We start from the raw sequence: 18,365 nt of genomic DNA on the forward strand, positions 1-18,365 counted from the left end.
TTTTCTTTTACATAAGTTAAGACATTTCAGTTCACCATTTAATTGATGCAGATAAGGCACAAATTGTTCCATAACAATTCACCAGAATGCAGGAAAACGCTCAAATTTTCTTTTCTTTTTGCAGACTATAGCCTCAAAGTGTTCAACCATGCCATTTTCTTAACTCCCAACTGTCTTGGTTTTATTTTATTTTTTTACTTTTTGCATTTCTACCAGTCATTACCCTTTCTCCTTGTCTCTCTTCCAGGTTCATGTCAGGGAAGGAAGTTAAGAAAAAGAAGCACTTGTTTGGGCTGAGGATCCGTTTCCCTCCTGCTCCACCCAACTCTGATGAGCCAACCAGCAGAATGATGGAGAGGGCTTCCCATGAGATCACTATCAAAGGATGCAAGTCCACCAAGGCTCTGTCTGGCATGAGGTAAGATGGGAAAACCTACATTTAAAGGTTTCACTTTATGAGCTTTTTTAACATTAATGTGTTCCCCCAGCCTGCCTATGGTCCCCCAGTGGCTAGATAGGTGTAAACCGAGCCCTGGGTATCCTGCTCTGCCTTTGAGAAAATGAAAGCTCAGATGGGCCGATCTGGAATCTTCTCTTTATGAGGTCATAAGGAGCAAGGTTACCTCCCCTTTTTCTGCTTTACCTGCCCAGAGAATTTGGCCCACCCATGAGAAAGAGAGAGACATCATGGCAAGCAATGTGGCAGTTGGTCAAGGCCACACCCCCACTCTCCACCTTGCCCCCCCCCCTCCCCCTCTTCTCTCTCCTCTCTCCTCCTCAATAGCATTTAAAGCTACAGACACAGAAATGGCACATCCTAAGGAAAGCTCATTGTGGGACTGGCTCTAGTGGCTGGAATTCTGCACCAAGGCTGAATTTTGGCAAAGAGACTTCAGATACAGTATTAGGGGACCACTAAGGTCTATCTGAAAGCATCCAAAAAGCAGCATGTCATAGGACCTTTTTAAAGTTCTGAAGTTAAAGGTTTTGAAACTTCTGGGTGGAACATCCACCCATTCATTGTAAGCCTTTTTGAATTTGAACTGCTTGTGTTGGACTGATGGTGTAAAATGACAAACTAATACAACATTTAAAAAAACTGTTTTTAATACACCGTGTAATTTCTTTAATTTGTGACTGCTTAACAGTTGTAGTGTTATCAATGCACACAGTCATTACTTGCGAAACTGTTGTGAAATGTTGCTCTAGAGCTTGCAGTACTTTAACCAATGGCAGAGAGAAAAAGAAAAAGAAGAAGAAAAAGAGGAAGCAAGGAGCACATTCTCTGGAGACTCTGGCTAAACCACAACACGGTGAACTCTTATCCCAGGTGGGTGTGTGTGGGGGTGTGTAAGCGTGAACTGTGGGTGTGGGTGTAGGAGTGTGTGTGTGTGTGTGTGGGGGGGGGGGTGGTGTAGGCGTGAGCTGTGGGGGGGGGTGAGCGGGGTGTGTACATAGTTGTTGAGAGGTGCATGTATTGTTGTCTTCCTATGTATAGGTCTGAGCTCACAAACTGTAACTATTTCTGGGGATATAGAGCAACTGTTAAAGTAAAAGGAAACCCACTGAGAGAAAAATGTTTCTTCTTTGACAGGAAGTAAGAAGGCCTCTGGAGCTCCACACATTGGATCACTTAACCTCTATCAAGTAAGTGGTGAAGCTACCGTACTGTTCAGGCTGCAACTAACAGCTGTTTTCATTTTCTTTTGATCCCATCAGCCCACGGTGATGTCTTTAAAGTGCTTGTGTTGTCCTTAGTATTTTTGCTTGATTGATTACGACAATTAATTGATTATAAAAGTTTTTGCAGATTAATGTACTGTTGACTGATTTTCATTTTTCTGATTCAGTTTTATGTACAGGGAGTTAAACTAACTTTCAGCAGTATGTTTCTATCCTGTGTATAATGTTTTATTTTATTTTTTTAAATCCTCATTTTACCGCCCCAACAACACTAGGAGTGAGAGGTCTCTGCTGTCTTCAGATGTGGAATCAATAGGAGCCCTGAGCACCACAGAAACTACCTCAACTAGCATTTCAAGACAGTCCAGGTTTGCCTGCTATGCAATTGCAACATCTAACCCTTTTAATATCTATGGTTCTATGGCAGTGTCAGTCATTCCATCTGTCGATCTGTGGCTTTGGGCCAGACTCAGATATTTAAACAACTATTGGATGTATGCTATGACATGTTGTACTTTCCAGAATAACTTTATGGATCTCCTGACTTGTCCTCTAGTGCCACCATGAGGTTGACATTTGGGTCTTTGAGGGAAATTTCTTAAACTGTTGGATGGATAAACTAATGGATTAACATTAAGTTTGGTAGAAACATTGATGTTTCCCTTACATTTTCATAAAGTCACAATTTCCATTGATCGAATACTTAATTACTACTACATGCCTTCAAAACTATTTTTCCACATTCCCATCAGCCTCGGCTGTACTTTGTGTTTAGTGCTAATTAGCAAATGAAGATTTTGAACATGGTTAACATTACCTGCTTCTTTTAATTTATTGGTTTATTAAAAACAGACGGTGACAATAAATATATTGCACCAGTGCACATTATCACAATGCTAATTTCCATCTGTTGTCCCCGGGCTTGTATACAGTATGTTTGACATCTGCATTTTGGCATTGGGAGCATGTAAACATGCTAATTTTAGCATTTATCTCAATGCACTGCTGTGCCTAAGTACAGCCGCTGTAGACTCAGTCTTGTTTTTTTGTAATTCCCCTATGTATACTTTTGTTTTTGTTATTGCCCTCAGAATTAAAATCAGTTTTTTGACTTCCTCTTTTCCTATCCAACACCCCCCAGCCTCTGTAGCTCCAGCAAGACCCGCACGACCGCCTGCATCATGCCTGTTTCCGCTCCACCCTTGAAAAGGAAACGTGGGCGGCCCCGACGGGCCCTGCAGCCCCCCAACCTGGAGATCCCCCCTCCTAGCCACACAGAGCCAAACTTCTCAGCTACGGAGATGCTGAGCCCACTCCCAGGGCTTCACTCCACAGACATAGTTCACGGCATGGACCCCAACAGCCAGCTCTCCCACCTCAAGAGCTCCATCAGCAGTTATTTCGGAGCAGCGGGGCGGCTGGCGTGCGGGGAAAAGTACAAAGTCCTGGCACGACGGGTCACCCTTGATGGCAAGGTGCAGTACCTGGTGGAGTGGGAAGGAGTCACTGCCTCCTAGACTCAGTGTCTTCATCACTTCTGACTATTAACCAGCGCCTGCAGGAGGTTAATGGCGGTGCTAAGGACGTGTATACACAGCCTGTATTCAGAGCATTAAATGATTTGTCTTTTTGTTTAGTATAGACAGGAGCAGCTTACTGCAAAGCCTACTGGTTCAGTGCATATTTAAACACGTCTTTTCCTCATGTGTTTAAAGATTACAATTCATCGCTAAAGATGAGGCATTGTCATTATACCACACCGTATTTGTGTTATGCTTTTAACTTTCGTTTACGTTAACAGCAACCCCTATTTCTTCAGGGGGAAGCAATTGATTAGTGCACTGCACCTGTAGGCTTTCAGTGAATCGTTATTGTACCTAATTTTTAATCCAGTGATATTCTTTTCATTTCCAGACCAGTTAATCATGAAACTGTAAGCTTTTTTTGACAGAATGTAGTTGGTCAGGCATTAAATGGTAAATCTTGGATGATAAGAGAGAAGGGGACCCTTTCTTCTAGGGATGCACCGAATCCAGACGTTTGAGGTTAAATACCGTATCCACTGGTTAAGATTCTGCCGAAACTGAATCCTACTCCCGTTCTCGGTCCGTTAACACAGTAAACACATGAATGAAGTCCATTTTGGCTGCTGTCTGTAGATTCCTTCATGCACAACTTGTATTCTTTCGGATGTTTCAGACCAAACGTTTTAACAGCGGCCATGTTGTGTATTGTTTAGGGTTCTTGCCACCACGAGACAAATCGGCATTGCAAATTAAACATGTAGCTCGATTTGAATGGCCTTCTTTTGGTTGAAAGTACTGCCAAACAACACTTTTTCTGCTCACGAGTTCCATTTCCACTTTCTCACAGCCTGCTGCATTGAACGGTCCACCTACGTAAACACCTTCCTGTAATCAACGGCGGCGCCACTACGTTGACCAGCGTAGCGTGTGTAGTGCAAGCGTAGGGTTCGGTTCAGTGGAAAATTCTAGAGATTCGGCAGAAACTGAACCCCGTTAGAAAGCCCAATATTCGGCCGAATCCTGGTTTCGGTGCATCCCTGCTTTTCTTCAAATAGTTTATTTTTTATTTTTATTTCACTACTACATTTAATGGACAATTACATGTTTGTTTCATTTATTTTCTTACCAATTTGGTAAACAAATGTGTCCCCTCCTTCTCTAGTCCCAGCTAGGAGTACTTCTTGTTGCTTCGGGCAGACATCTCCTTCAGTTGTTTTTTGGAATGCGTGCTCGTTTGTGAGCAGTTCAGGAGAAACTCGAAACAAAAGCGATGTGCTGCTGCAAATGTTTCATTTTAAATAGAATTATGCTACATGTATTACCCCCCTCTTGTACTTTCTCATATTCCCTTTTTTTCTGTTAAGCATTTTTGTTTCTTTTTAATTATGGATTGAACGTATCAAATTATCTGTTTGATACGATGCAGCATTTTCACCCATGGTAAAATTCTTTAAATCCTTTTTATGTTTGTCATAGATCCCAGTTTAAAATTAAATGTGAGATTTATGAAAAATACCATCCTCATAAGAAGTGTTTGTTTTCATAGTAGTTTAATTTTTTATTTTAAAGCACCACCGCCTTAATCTAAATGCTTAACCTTAAACACTTTGATTTGAAATTGATTAAAATGACTGCTGACTGTTGACTGAAATCTTTAAGGACCTATTTAGTTTTTACTTTATCCGATGGTGTTGTATTAAAATAAAGTGCTGCATAAGATGAATGTTGTATACCCAGTTCCCATAATTAAGAATTTTTCTGGTTTTTCTGTTGTGCTGCCTATGCAAGTTAGTCCTGGATAAACGTGTTGGTCATATGATTGGACCATACTGCTTGACAAAGGGGAGCTTCAGCATTATTATTGTGATGATTTTATTTGATAGGTTGTTTAATTTCTTTGTATGATGGGTGCAAAAATGTACTTGGATCTTTGCTTTTACAGTCAAGTTCACCTTGTAGTCTACACACTCAGGATATGCCCTAACACGTCACTGTATTGGATAGGGCTGCATTTGGAGCGTGACAGGAGGTTTAGATATAAGTTATTCACTCAGTGTTGTTGATCAGTATTTTTTTATATCCGGTCCTCACATTTGTCACATTACTTTGGACCATATGTATGTATTGTATGTAAGCTTCTTTTTTTATGAGCAAAATCATTTGTAGTCCATTTTACTGCTACACTTGCTTGTTTAATCTGAGTCAGAAAACAATCACTGGAAAACTAATTTGCTGTATGTCATTGCATGAGGTAAATATTCTGTTAGTTCGGCTGTCTCTTTTTTTGAGATGTTTCTATTTTTTTGTTAAAATGGACAGAGCTTTTTTGACATTGATACCTCTTCATTATACGGATGTAGTCAGTTGAAGCTTCTCTCCTCAGCCAGTGTGTCAGCCTACATGTTGCTACCACTGGCTTCCAGCAGGCTTCTGTAGCCAAAGAACATACATGTAACGTCTGTCTTGTCCTTTTGAGATTCTTCTTTATAACATTTTTATACATTATATAGGTTGACATGTTACTTCTGAACCTGTTTAGTTAAAGGATAAATAAAAGCCGGTATTTTGAACCGTTTTATGGTGTATTCAATGTTTAATTGTTGCCTGTAGTTCAGGGTTGGCAAACATTTGGCCCAACGGCCAGAACAAGCCCGCCAAAGGGTCCAGTCTGGCCCACTGGATGACTGTAAAGTGTGAAATTTGCAGAAGTTATTAATTTCAATATTTCCAATTTGTCCACTAGGGATTGCACTGTCCTAATAAGAGTAGCAGGCCTCATGCTGGATATGCTATTATAGATCACACATGCTTACGTACGGGCTCCACACTATCAAGCGTAGGCTACCGTCCATGCAGGAGCCATCAGTGGAAAATGTCTGTCAAAAAGGAGATAACTGAAAAGTGTCAGGTTTTCCCAAAAAAATGGACCAGTTCCTATTTCTTCACAGATGTAGCCTAAATGGGAAGTCTGTGTGCTTGGTGTGTTCACAGCACCTTTCAGTGCTCAAGGAATAATAATCATGATATAATAATAATAATAAAGGAATAATATCTGGTGCCACTATCAACATATATCATTTTCTATCCTGACCAGAATACAGTTGAAAACTGAGACATATATATATATATATATGTATATAATTTTTCTTAAGATATCTCAGGTTGTTTATCATCTGTCTAGTATATAGATTGTTCATTATGTACTTTCCTCATTTACACTAAAAGAAAGGGGCACATTTTGAGTTGTTATTAATTGGTTATTATGCAATGGTTGTACTGGTCCGGCCCACTTTAGATCAAATGTGGCTGAATTTGGTATTTGGCTGTAGTTGATGTTTCAACCATAGACTTTAGGTTTCAACACTGATTTCTCCTGAGCCCAAACTGCAGTTGTAAATTTGACAGTTCCAGTGAACGCGCCAGTGTTCGCGGTCACTGTCATTGATAACCCTCTCCACCAATCACTTTACACACAGCTTCAATTTATCCAATCACAAAACGCGTTGCTAGGATGTGGGCGGAGACCAAAAATACAAATTGTTCCGGCTACCTTGCCTTCTACTACATCTACACTGGATAGCCTGGAAAGTTTTAATTTCAGTAGACGTTTCAAATACATGTCTTTATACTTACATAGCGACAGTACGATAACATTTAATATTCCATTCAAAACGTAAACGTTGTCTGTCTGGTCGTTTGGTAGCTTATTTGGCTTTTATTCGAACGATAACATGAACTAAGATAGCTAGCCACCTGTTGATATAGCATCTTTGTTTACATTCAGCGAGCGTAGCTACGCTAGCTGCTAGTTTCCATGCTCTAACGTTAGCCGTGTTTAAAACGTAAGTATGTTGATGAGCTGACGTTAGTTGCCGATATTCTTGACCTTTCCAAACATTCACACATGTTGGATATATTGCTTGAGCGACTGAAAGCTAACCTAAGCAAGTCAAGACAAGTTGTCGAATAGCTGAAGTTAACATGTAACGCTGTACTCGTCAACATTAATCTAATGTTTGAGAACGAGAGGAGTTTAACCGAAGATGTGGTCAATTTGAGGAATCTGCTTCGATTGACGGAACTTAGTCTGCAGAGTGTGGGACAGAAACTGAGGTAAGCTAAGTGCATGACGTGAACTCAGACACACAGTGAACCAGCCGTCGATAGCTACAACACAACTTCTCGTAGTACAGGGTGCACCTACAGCCATCAGGATGTAACAAAGAGTTGGTGTATAATGATGTATTTGGACCCCTCATCTCCCATCTTGATTCCTTCTTCACTGTTTCTCTTCTATGGACACCTACAGTCAGTCAGAAGGCCATGATGACAGTGGTGCGTATGAGCAGAAGAGTCCAGATAGCCTGACCTTACAAGACCTGCAGACACCCGATGTTCCTCCATCCCAGTCGGGCTGTGTTTGCCAGGAGAGGCCTCTCAGTGGGACGGCTGAAAGACGGGCTGTTGCTGGCAGTCTCAGCCCACCTTCCACTAACTCTAGGGTGAGAAAGAGGATATTTCTGAGTAACAAAATAAGAAAACACAATCCGGATATACTGTACATCACCCATCACCTTTTTTCTTATGTTACATACTGTATGTGTGCAAGCGTACACAACTGGTAATCAAAACTATTGAGAACATTGTTGTGTAGATGAATTAATCCACCTCTGTAGGTTGTGTAGAAGGTATTAACATAGGGTAATTACATCGAGAGGAGGCAATGTGTGTGTGTGTGTGTGCAGCAATATGTATCTCATAGCCAAAAGGTAAATAAACCACTATACACCCCTCGCCACACACACACATTCTTTTGTGTTAGTTGAAAAAAAATATCAGTAGAAAACTGCACTTTAAGATGTAACTGTCATTCTCTTTTAAGTGGTCCATTAAATTCAGTGTTCAATTTGTTCATAAAAGAATGTTGGAAATGGTTTGTTTTAAATTCAACAAGCCATTTGTTGTTATTTTAGAAATTTAGAACTAAGTGCGCTTTAATATCTGCTAATTTATCGCACGTAATATCATTATTGCGGTAATCGGCAACAATATTGCATACCGTACAGCCCTAATCTGTGTTCTCCCTTCCTGTTCAGTCCGCCTCATTCGAGGCCAGGTCAGTAGAGATGGAGTCTTTCTCTAAAAGGAAGAAGGGCGCCTGTGTGCGTCAGGAGAACGCCTGTCTGACCCCGCAGGATGAACAGCTCATCAGCGACCTCGATGCTATGCAGTATGAACTGGCCACCTCCAAGTCGCAGGTAGGACCATCATTCCTTACACAGATGATTTGTGTGATTAAAGGTATTGGAATCTTTAAAGTGTAAAATTATGCTTTTTGCTGCAGAACATTGTCACTTACTACAGGTATTACTAAATATATGATCACAGTCAGTGTTTCTAGGTGCAAATTAATTTAAAGTGCTCATATTATGCTTTTTGGCTTCTTTCCTTTATTGTATTGTATATCTTTTCTTGTGCACGTTATAGGTTTACAAAGTGAAAAAGTCCAAAGTCCACCCCAAAGGGACTTACCATCTCTAACAGAAAACACTGTTCACAAACTGCTCCAAACAGCTCTGTTGTAGTCCAGCCTTTACTTTACCTTTACACACGTTATAATGCTCGCCTAGCTGCTAGCGTGGCATGCCCTCATTCTCTGCTTCTGACTGGCTTGTAGTCCTTACCTAGCTACTGCGCATGTGCGACTCCCAACAAAGATGGAACAGAAGTGAGATGCCTCACTCTGTAGCTAAAACAGAGAGCTCAACACACAGGGTGAAAAGAGGAGCTGCAGTAATGTGCAGTACAACAAAATATGGTGTTTTTGAAAATCAAACCACGTAAACCTATTCTGATATAACCTCTTAATACAATTATGAACCTGAAAATGAGCATAATATGAGCACTTTAAATGGTATATGTTGTGCTTCATATTTTGTGTGCTGCAAATGTGTATAGCGTGAAGTCAAAGTTCTTTGTTTCAGCGTTTTGTTGAGACATTGGCAGAGGAGATTGTTTTGGTCTGTTGTTTCTTCACTCTAAATATCAACCACAACAATGACATAATAAGAAATATTAACAATCTGTTATATAAATTAACTGTAGTGGATACATAATATTTACTTAGAGATGCACCTACAACTTTCTAGGCCGATTCCAATTTCTGATTTTCGTTGAGTTAGGGGAGCCGATACCGATTTTAGCCGATTCCGATTTAATTTTTTTCTAACCACTTTACAGCACACACAACTATTTATTTTCTGTCTTTTCTTTCATAGAACATTTTGCGAACAGATAATGGATCACTATAAAATAGAACTATATAAATTACTCCTGGTGTGGGAAATTCACACACATCTAAATTGCAATGTTAGAACCATTTCCTTCTTTTCACATCCAATATCCAACTAAAAACAATTAGATTTTGGTTTTTGGTGTGTTGTCCCTCCACGCCCTAGTTTTTCCTTGCAGGTGTTGCATATTGCAAACTTGTTATCTTCTGCACACACGCTGAAGAATTTCCAAACAGTTGACATGTTGCAGGTTAACTCACGAGGTTCCCTACATGTGCGAAAATAGCCGGCATGAAATCGGCATATGCCAGACTGACCTGCCGGTCGCCGGTCATGGCCGAGCACGTGAAAACTGGCCAATTCCGGTCACCGGTCGGTCTATCGGTGCATCCCTATATTTACTGTATGTGTTTTTTGTTTTTCCAGGTCGGCCTCAGAGGCCCCAGGGTGGGGGTCAACAGTGTGGCAGTCAAGAGCGAACGCATTCGTCAGCTTCAAGCAGAGCTGGAGACTCAGGCCGCAGAACTAAAGTAACCCCATGACCTCAACAGAGACTTCTGTGGATGTTGCTATTTATGTAATTGTCATGTGGAAATTGCATGCCTATTTATATACAATGGATACTGATTCGCTGTAAGGATTATGTAATGTGCTATGGGGTACAGTCATTCATCATTTTAGAATTCTCTATAGACCTTTTGACACTATTCCTGTTAATACTCCTACTGAGGCATGCTTGATTGTGGCTTTTAATAATTTGCCTTCATCTTGAAACTGTAACACTAACCTCTAATTGAACCTAGCATTCATATCCTAACAACCTGTCCCTTGTCTGTGTTTCCCAGGGCAGCAGAGCTGAGGGCAGAGTGTAGCCAGGAAGCGGCAGCTCACGGGGACATTTTGGTGGCGACTCTCACCGAGGAGCTGAGCATGCTCAGAGAAGAGCTGGACAACAAGACAGCACTGGGCAAACGGTGATGCCTTTATCCCCGCTCGGCTTCCGCACCCAATTCAATTTTATTAAAGTAACAGATTACAGTCCTTCTAAGATTTGGGGCGACCGCATGTATCACATTGTCAAAGAAGTCCTACACACTGTCCATTACACATGCAAATACTATATATATATATATATATATATATATATTTATTATTATTATTATTATTATTATTATTTTATTTTATTTTTTTTCGGTCACACAGACCTTCCTCAGGTGAATTCACCTTACCTTTTCCTACGCACCTGCCCCAAAAAAGAAGTGTGCAAAAGCGTTTTTGAATTGAGCATTTATCATATGAAATTGATCTGCTACAATGTACTTTGTCTCATAATTGCATTTGCTACTTGTCATATTCAAATATTTCCAATTGAACTAAATGAAAGGATTGACTAGGACCTCAAGTTTAAAAACATAATCAGATATTTCATGTCTAATTGTCTTCCCAAACATGAGTTATTGCTTTAGTACTTATTTTCTACCTCATCCCTTACAGGGCTGAGCAACAAAGGAACCAAGCACTTCAAAATGCAGAGAAACTCAAAGAAGCCTTCAAAGATTATAAGGCTACCATTTCCATTAAACTTAATAGGGTAAATTAGATTTATTTGAATGATTAAATATATATAAATCTTTTTTAATAACTCCTCGTTAGTTGCATGTCAATTCCATAAAAGTGTTTTATAATTTTCTTTTTTTTTTTTAAGGTGATGGAGAGTGAGAGCAAACTAAAAGAGAGTCTTATCGAGTGTGACAGAGAAAAAGAGGAGTTGGAAATGAAGTGCACCGTGCTGGAGAGAGGAAAGGTAGAACAGAGTCAAACAATCAGGTAAGTGAGATTGATTTCCCCTTTTCATTGTTCGTGGTGTACGTGGTTTACTTCAGATGTGTATGTAGGAAGAGAAATAAATTGGAGGATTTTTTTATTTATCATTATATATATCAAATCTTTCAGAAGAAATCGCTTTGATTTAGGGCTGCACGATACGAGGAAAATATCAAACTGGATTATTTTGACTGATATTGCAATCGCGATATGATTCACGATATTGGACGGAATTATCATTTCAGTATCATTATTCTCATTTTCATTGAAAAATATTAAAATTAAAATGATTTATAGTGTAGTTTTGGCAAGGATTTAGTCTGTAGAATACGATTTGTAGGCCGGGACATCTCTGCAGCACCACAGTACTTAAATAACTTAATGGTTTCACACATATTTTGCCTTAACAAATATTGCGCCTCTCCCTGCAATTTGGATATTGCACTATTCCATATTGCGATTTCGATAGATTTGCGATCCATTGTGCAGCCCTACTTTGATTTGCTGGTTTACGCATTGTATTGCTGAACCTCCCCCTCGTCTGCCCCCCAGCCAGTTGAAGGAGGAGGGGAGGCAGGCCAAGTCTGCGGCTGCTGGCCTCCAGGCTCAGCTGGAGGAGGCCGGACAGAAGGCCTTACATCTGGAACGGCAGCTCATGGAGCGGGCCGCAGAGTTCAGGGAGCTGGCCTCTCTGCGAAAGGAGCTGGAAAGCCTGCAGACTGTGACCCAGAGCCAGGAGCAGAGGGCGGCCCAGAGCCACAGAGAGGCTCAGCAGAGCCAGGCGGAGCTGGCCAGCCTGGAGGCCATACTGGCCCTGCTGCATCTACGAGAGGTGGACAGGAATATATACACACAATACATTGTTGTTTGTGTTCTTCTGATCTTCTGATTGTTGCATCATCAGTTTATTTGCTTGCCCAAACCTGGATGTTGTGCCACAGAAGCTGTCCAAAACGGCAGCGGCTGCCGTGTTTAGCATTGTCATAAGTGGATGTTTAATTTCAGGGTGCTGTGGGGACGCCGTGCGTCAGGCCCTGCATGCTTCCCCCAGTGGACTATTCAGGAACAGCACACCTGCTGAAGCTAAAGCCAGGTATGCTGACACACCTCTTGTGTACTTTATTACATTCTGTGTTAGCCATGCCTATTAACAGAGATGTAAGATTTAATTAATTTTCCTTGTACATCTTGTACATCTGAAGATTCTTTCCTGCAATTTCCTTTCAATGATATTGAATACAATAGTTTTCTTCCAATCTTAGAGTGAAATAAGTATTAGATTATTGGAATTTAATATAATTAGAATGAGAGACTCATTCTGCATCCTATTTTGCACTCCAGGTAAAAGAAAAAAACGATGTAAATCTTTAAAGAAACTTTTGTGCAACATGATATTTAAAGTGCTCATATTATGCTTTTTGGCTTCTCCCCTTTCCTTTATTGTGTTATATATCTTTTTTGTGCACGTTATAGGTTTACAAAGTGAAAAAGCCCAAAGTCCACCCCAAAGGGACTTACCATCTCCAACAGAAAACGCTGTTCACAAACTGCTCCAAACAGCTCTATTGTAGTCCAGCCTTTACTTCAGAGACAAACGTCACTTTGTAACACACGTTATAATGCTCGCCTAGCTGCTAGCGTGGCACGCCCTCATACTATGCTTCTGACTGGCTAGTAGTCCTTACCTAGCTACTGCGCATGTGCGACTTCCAACAAAGATGGAACAGAAGATGTCTCACTCTGTCGCTAAAACAAAGAGCTCAACACACAGGGTGAAAAGAGGAGCTGCAGCAATCTGCAGTATGACAAAAATATGGGTTTTTTTGAAAATTAAACCATTTAAACCTATTCTGATATAACCTCTAAATGCAATTATGTACCTGAAAATGAGCATAATATGAGCACTTTAAGTTAATTGCACAGCAACACAAGTAGAAAAATGGCATGAAAAAGGCAGCTACCATATATAGATCTCCTTGATATATGATGTAAAAAAAATGGAGGCTTTCCTGTTCTTTCTTTGTCATTCGTCACTCATCCCTTGCAGGTGAAGGCTACCAGCAGCTGCTGCGAGTGCTGCAGTCGGTGGAGACTGAGCGGGCCAAACAGAACAGCCTGATCGAGCGGCTTCAGGAGCGTCTCAGCAGAACCCAGGAGGAGATCTCCTCCCTGCAGAGCTCCATGGCCCAGAGAGCCTCCCACTACCAGAGCCTCCACACGGAGCTGCTGGACAAAGTCAGCCAAGCCACTGACACAGAGAAAGAGGTTTCTGATCTTCTCTTCTGTCATCCCCTTTCATCATTTCTTTCTTTCTTTCTTTGTATTGTTTTCTTTTTTTCTTTTTTTTTACCAGTGCACAACCTGATTTCCTGCTTAAAGTAGATTAAAGGTGCAGTAGGTAAGCCTTATAAAACTAACTTTCTGCCATATTTGCTGAAACTGACCCTATGTTCCAGTAGAACTACTTGAAGCAGGTCATTTAAAAAAAAAAAAAAAAAATCCAACTCCTCTGGCACCACCTACAGCCTGTAGTGGGATTTGCAAAAATCCACCGCTCCCTGTTCAGATTCACCAATCAGGGCCGGGAGGGGGGGGGGTGTCTAACTGCATGTCAATCACTGCTCATGCACACACATGCATTCTCCCTCGTGAGGGGAAGGGCTTAGGAGACCGTTTTGGGCTTTAGCGGAAAGGGGGGAGGGACTGAGAAGTTGTCGATGTTCCAATTTTTTGGTTAAGTCCTGGATCTTCACAATCCTACCTACAGCAGCTTTTAACATTTCTTCTTTGTACTCAACTGTCTTAGAGCATTGTAAATTAATAGAGCAGTTTTGTGGTCATTGGTTTGTTATTTTTATGTATTTCACAACAACCTTCTCAGCCATCAAAAGTGAGGATTTACTGTGTATATATATATTTTATAAATATTCTTTTATATGTTACCAAGCTTGAGAGCCATACTGATTGTTTTTTTTTTTTTTGTTTTTTAAATCTCTGTTCACTTCAGTTGAAAAGAAAAAGTGCCCGCGCGGCTTCCCTGGAAAAACAGTTACAGGAGAAAACCTCGGCCTATACTCAGGCTGCACTGACCAACGCGGAGCTGGAGAAACAGCTACTGGTACAACAGTTTTTTTTTTCTTCATGTTTTTGTCAGCTTTTTTTCCCCCTGGTAACCTCATCAAGGTACAGCCAGACACACAGAGGAAAATATAATCAATTCTAGTCAATTTGTCTGAATACAGCTGGACATCTGCCAAAGGCTATGAGTTTTAGTCATGATTCACAACCCTTTCTGACATGCTGAATATATTCTCTAAATCCACCGTCTTATACCACTTCCAGAATCTTCTTTATTTTATTTCCCTGTTTTCCTTTTTTCTAATTACAGGAGAAAACCAGCACCCTTCAGCATTACCAGTCACTGATGACCAAAAAGCAAAGAGAGTACCAGCAGTCTCTGGAGAAGTGTAAAAAATCTCAATCTCAAGAATTCACGGAGCAACAGCACAGAATAAAAATGGTGAACTACATCTTTGTCTCGCTCACTTTCTCTCCACTGAACCCCCGCAGAGAAATTCTGCCCTCCCCACCCTCTCCCCTGTTGCTGTTCATTTCAGTTCATTTCCATTATGTTCAACCAATCTTTGTCTCGTCCGCTACAAAGTAGGGATGCACCGAATCCAGATTTTTGCGGTTCGGCCGAATACCGAATCCACTGGTTAAGATTCTGCCGAATCCAAACCCGAATACCGAATCCGTCATCTGGTTAACTGGTTAAGTTTTTAGCTGTGACTGTCCTTCCTTTGCCGTACCTGAAGTTGCTGCATTTTGGCTGCTGTCTGTAGATTCCTTCATGCACAACTTGTATTCTTTCGGATGTTTCAGACCAAACGTTTTAACGGCGGCCATGTTGTGTATTGTTTAGGGTCCTTGCCACCACGAGACAAATCAGCATTGCAAATTGAACATGCAGCTCGACTTGAATGGCCTTCTTTTGACTGAAAGTACTGCCAAACAACACTTTTTCTGCTCACGAGTTCCATTTTCACTTTCTCACAGCCTGCTTCATTGAACGGTCTACCTACGTAAACACCTTCCTGTAATCAACGGCGACGTCATTACATCGAGCAGCGTAGCGCAAGTGCTGTGCAAGCGTGGAGTTCGGTTCGGTGGAAAAAAATTCTAAGATTTGTCAGAAACCGACCCCGTCAAAAAGCCCAATATTCAGCCGAATCCTGGATTCGGTCCATCCCTGCTACAAAGCAATGCATATCAAGTATGATTTAAATGAATTTGCACCTAGAAACACTGGCTGTGATCATATATTTAGTGATAATACCTGTAGTAAGTGACAGTATTTCCTCTATTCTGCAGTTGCAGCTGTCTTTGGAGGAGGCTCAGTCTCGTGTGTTGCAGATGGAGCAGGAGCTGAGCCCCCTCCGGGGGGAGCGAGACGAGGCTCAGGAAGCAGCTCTCCTGCTGCAGAGCTCCGTGGACCAACTCACACAGGTACACAGGACAGTATGTAGGACCATATTAGTGCATCTTCCCACCTTTTGCTGGGTTAAAGCACACGCACCATTTCAGGTGGTATTCAAGGTATGACTACTATAATCTAACCCAGGTCTATGCGGTTTATATTTGATTTCATTGCAGCAGAGGCAGGTTGAAGTAAGACACAGCGAGGAGTTTCTGCAGCGTTACAAAGCACAGGCGGCTCAGTCTGCCACCAAGGTTTGTACAAAGACCTGGTTATCATAGACCATAAAGCTGGGCGATATGGTAAAAAGGCCATGAGTGCAGAGACGGCTCTGAATACGACCCTAACGTTAAATACAAGTACTCCGCAGCAACCGTAGGGGTTGCTGTTTGACAAAAAAAACGGAAACTGCATCGTATGCCTTTTAACACAATGAGAGTTTTGATCAATAATCACCCATAATGTGGATACAATGACTAAGTGGGTAAAGGCAATTAATAGAACAACTAGTAAGTCTGTTAAGTTCAGAAAATGACATCACTAAGGCGACCTCTTGCTCCCCAGTAAGACCGTGCGCCCCATGTAGGCTTAGTCCTTTGCAGCTCCCCGAGTTCGAGTCCAACCTGCGGCCCTTTGCTGCGTATCATCGCCTATCTCTCTCCCACCTTTCCTGTCTATCCACTGTCACCACAAATAAAGGGAAAAGCCCCCAAAAAAATATATATAACATTGATATATTGCCCAGCCCTAATAGACACAACACAAATAACAAAGTTTTAAGTGTACGAAAACACCTGGCAGAATTCATGACCTCCACTGTAACCATGCACCGTCCACGACTTCTGTTTGTACATCAGGTGTGTGAACTACAGTCGTCTCTGTCGGCGTGTAGGGAGGAGCTGGACTGCTACCTGCAGCAGATGGAGGAGGTGAAGGAGAACTACGAGAGCGAGCTGCAGAATAGCAGAGCCAAGGTACAGTGTTGCATACAGCGAGACGAGTCTTTGCGAGAGAATTTGCACACGCTCGTATTTGATCTTCCCTTCTATTGTTTCCCGCAAAGCCCTCTCTTCTCTGACCTCTCCTGTCCCCTGTTCCTCCCTCTCCAGGTGTCCTCTCTGCAGGAGAAGCTCCACGGGCTCAGCCTGGTTTGTCAGAACTCCAGTGAGCAGAACCTGCAGCTCCAGCTTTCTCTCCAGCAGCAGCAGACCATGCTGACTGAGAGCTCTGCTCACATCTCTGAGCTGGAGGAGAGTCAGAGCCAGCTGCAGAAACAGGTAAGTGGGAGACCATTCCAAAACGCACTTCTGAAAATATATAGAACACCATGGAGTATTTGCTGACTTATCTATGATATACCGTCCATTGTTTTTTATTTTAGCTATAATGTCATGAAAAACTTTCCAGACTAAGCTACTTTTATTTTAGTGCACAAAAAGAAAGGCCTTTGGGTTATTCCCTGCTGCTTGATTTGGAGAGCCGATGCATCTTCTCTGTTCATATCATCAATAGTTCTATTTTTTTTTTTTATATATATATATATATTTAAACCTCGTGTTGACGTCCCATTGGCCATCAACTTGTTGTCCTTAGAAAATTGCGCTTTTTTTCCTGTTCCGTTTTTTTGGTGCTTTTTCCAATGTTTCTAACACTTTTTTTTTTATCCATGGTCAATAAACCTAATTTATATGACATTATATCAAATTTTTTAGTTGGAAAAAAGCAGAAATTAAGAATTCTTTTGACTAATAGTTAAGATCAGGGGATTTTGATTGGATCGCAGACTGGCTTATCTGTCAAAGTTTAGTCATGATATACTGTTTTGAAACCATTAAAACATTTTTTTCAAATGCTATAAAATTTAACAAAACACCCAAAGTTCAATGAAAGTAATCATTAATATTACTTGCGAAGCACATCCCTGCATGCAAGCTATCTTTGGGCAATTTGGTTGAAAGAAACCCATATTTCTGATGTAAAAAAAAACGGGTCCAATTTGACCCAAGGACAACACAAGGGTTAACCCTTATTTATCCAGGTAAGTCGATTGAGAACAACTTCTCACCTGTCACATTCACACAGCTCCACATTCATACCTGGAAGCTGCCCATTACAACCACAGTATGATCTGCTGGCCAATGAGCAGCTCCACTGGAGTGGTTGGGGTTAAGGGCCTTGCTCAAGGGCACCTCAGTGGTGGTGATGAGGGAGGGACAAGCGCTGCCCTTTCACTTTCCCCACCCATTGAGCAGCCGTGAAGCACGCTCCCTTAATAATCTTAAGTTATTTATTGTAGGACATTTGTGGTGAGATTCATTATGTACTTTTTAGAATAACTTTGAATACTATTTTATAATATTTTGGGTGTAGAAAGAAGTTCAGCGGTGTGTCAAACTCTTTTTGGCAGCAGCGTGGACATAGTGTGTGCTCTCTAGGCAGCAGTAGGTCCCCGTCTCAGACTGTATCTATGTATTTTATAATGGTGCAAGACAGATTTACTGTGTTCTATGCTTATGTGGCAGTAAAAACGTTTTCGAAATTGTTTTTAGGATTGCTTGA

The 18,365-nt window shown here is 41.2% G+C and overlaps 2 protein-coding genes across 5 annotated transcripts in view; both read left to right on the plus strand.

Moving 5' to 3' along the window:
• mtf2 (metal response element binding transcription factor 2) overlaps nucleotides 1-3,866 on the plus strand; it is a 28,851-nt gene extending 24,985 nt beyond the window's left edge. For all 4 annotated transcript variants that reach the window (XM_028593713.1, XM_028593710.1, XM_028593712.1 and 1 more), the window contains exons 11-15: nucleotides 248-418; nucleotides 1,210-1,330; nucleotides 1,595-1,647; nucleotides 1,959-2,051; nucleotides 2,825-3,866. In XM_028593713.1, coding sequence (XP_028449514.1) covers nucleotides 248-418; nucleotides 1,210-1,330; nucleotides 1,595-1,647; nucleotides 1,959-2,051; nucleotides 2,825-3,200 — 814 coding nt within the window. In that variant the 3' untranslated portion in view covers nucleotides 3,201-3,866. The remainder of the gene's footprint in view (nucleotides 1-247; nucleotides 419-1,209; nucleotides 1,331-1,594; nucleotides 1,648-1,958; nucleotides 2,052-2,824) is intronic.
• A 2,874-nt stretch (nucleotides 3,867-6,740) lies between these two features.
• ccdc18 (coiled-coil domain containing 18) overlaps nucleotides 6,741-18,365 on the plus strand; it is a 28,249-nt gene continuing 16,624 nt past the window's right edge. Inside the window, exons 1-16 of the mRNA XM_028593749.1 lie at nucleotides 6,741-7,322; nucleotides 7,519-7,711; nucleotides 8,306-8,467; nucleotides 9,929-10,032; nucleotides 10,348-10,476; nucleotides 10,997-11,093; nucleotides 11,208-11,329; nucleotides 11,879-12,158; nucleotides 12,332-12,419; nucleotides 13,374-13,591; nucleotides 14,334-14,444; nucleotides 14,715-14,846; nucleotides 15,701-15,835; nucleotides 15,983-16,060; nucleotides 16,664-16,780; nucleotides 16,916-17,083. Of these exons, the coding sequence (XP_028449550.1) occupies nucleotides 7,222-7,322; nucleotides 7,519-7,711; nucleotides 8,306-8,467; nucleotides 9,929-10,032; nucleotides 10,348-10,476; nucleotides 10,997-11,093; nucleotides 11,208-11,329; nucleotides 11,879-12,158; nucleotides 12,332-12,419; nucleotides 13,374-13,591; nucleotides 14,334-14,444; nucleotides 14,715-14,846; nucleotides 15,701-15,835; nucleotides 15,983-16,060; nucleotides 16,664-16,780; nucleotides 16,916-17,083 (2,235 nt within the window). The 5' untranslated portion in view covers nucleotides 6,741-7,221. The remainder of the gene's footprint in view (nucleotides 7,323-7,518; nucleotides 7,712-8,305; nucleotides 8,468-9,928; nucleotides 10,033-10,347; nucleotides 10,477-10,996; nucleotides 11,094-11,207; nucleotides 11,330-11,878; nucleotides 12,159-12,331; nucleotides 12,420-13,373; nucleotides 13,592-14,333; nucleotides 14,445-14,714; nucleotides 14,847-15,700; nucleotides 15,836-15,982; nucleotides 16,061-16,663; nucleotides 16,781-16,915; nucleotides 17,084-18,365) is intronic.

The sequence above is a fragment of the Perca flavescens genome, chromosome 12 (assembly GCF_004354835.1).
Source record: "Perca flavescens isolate YP-PL-M2 chromosome 12, PFLA_1.0, whole genome shotgun sequence".
NCBI classification, from domain to species: domain Eukaryota; kingdom Metazoa; phylum Chordata; class Actinopteri; order Perciformes; family Percidae; genus Perca; species Perca flavescens.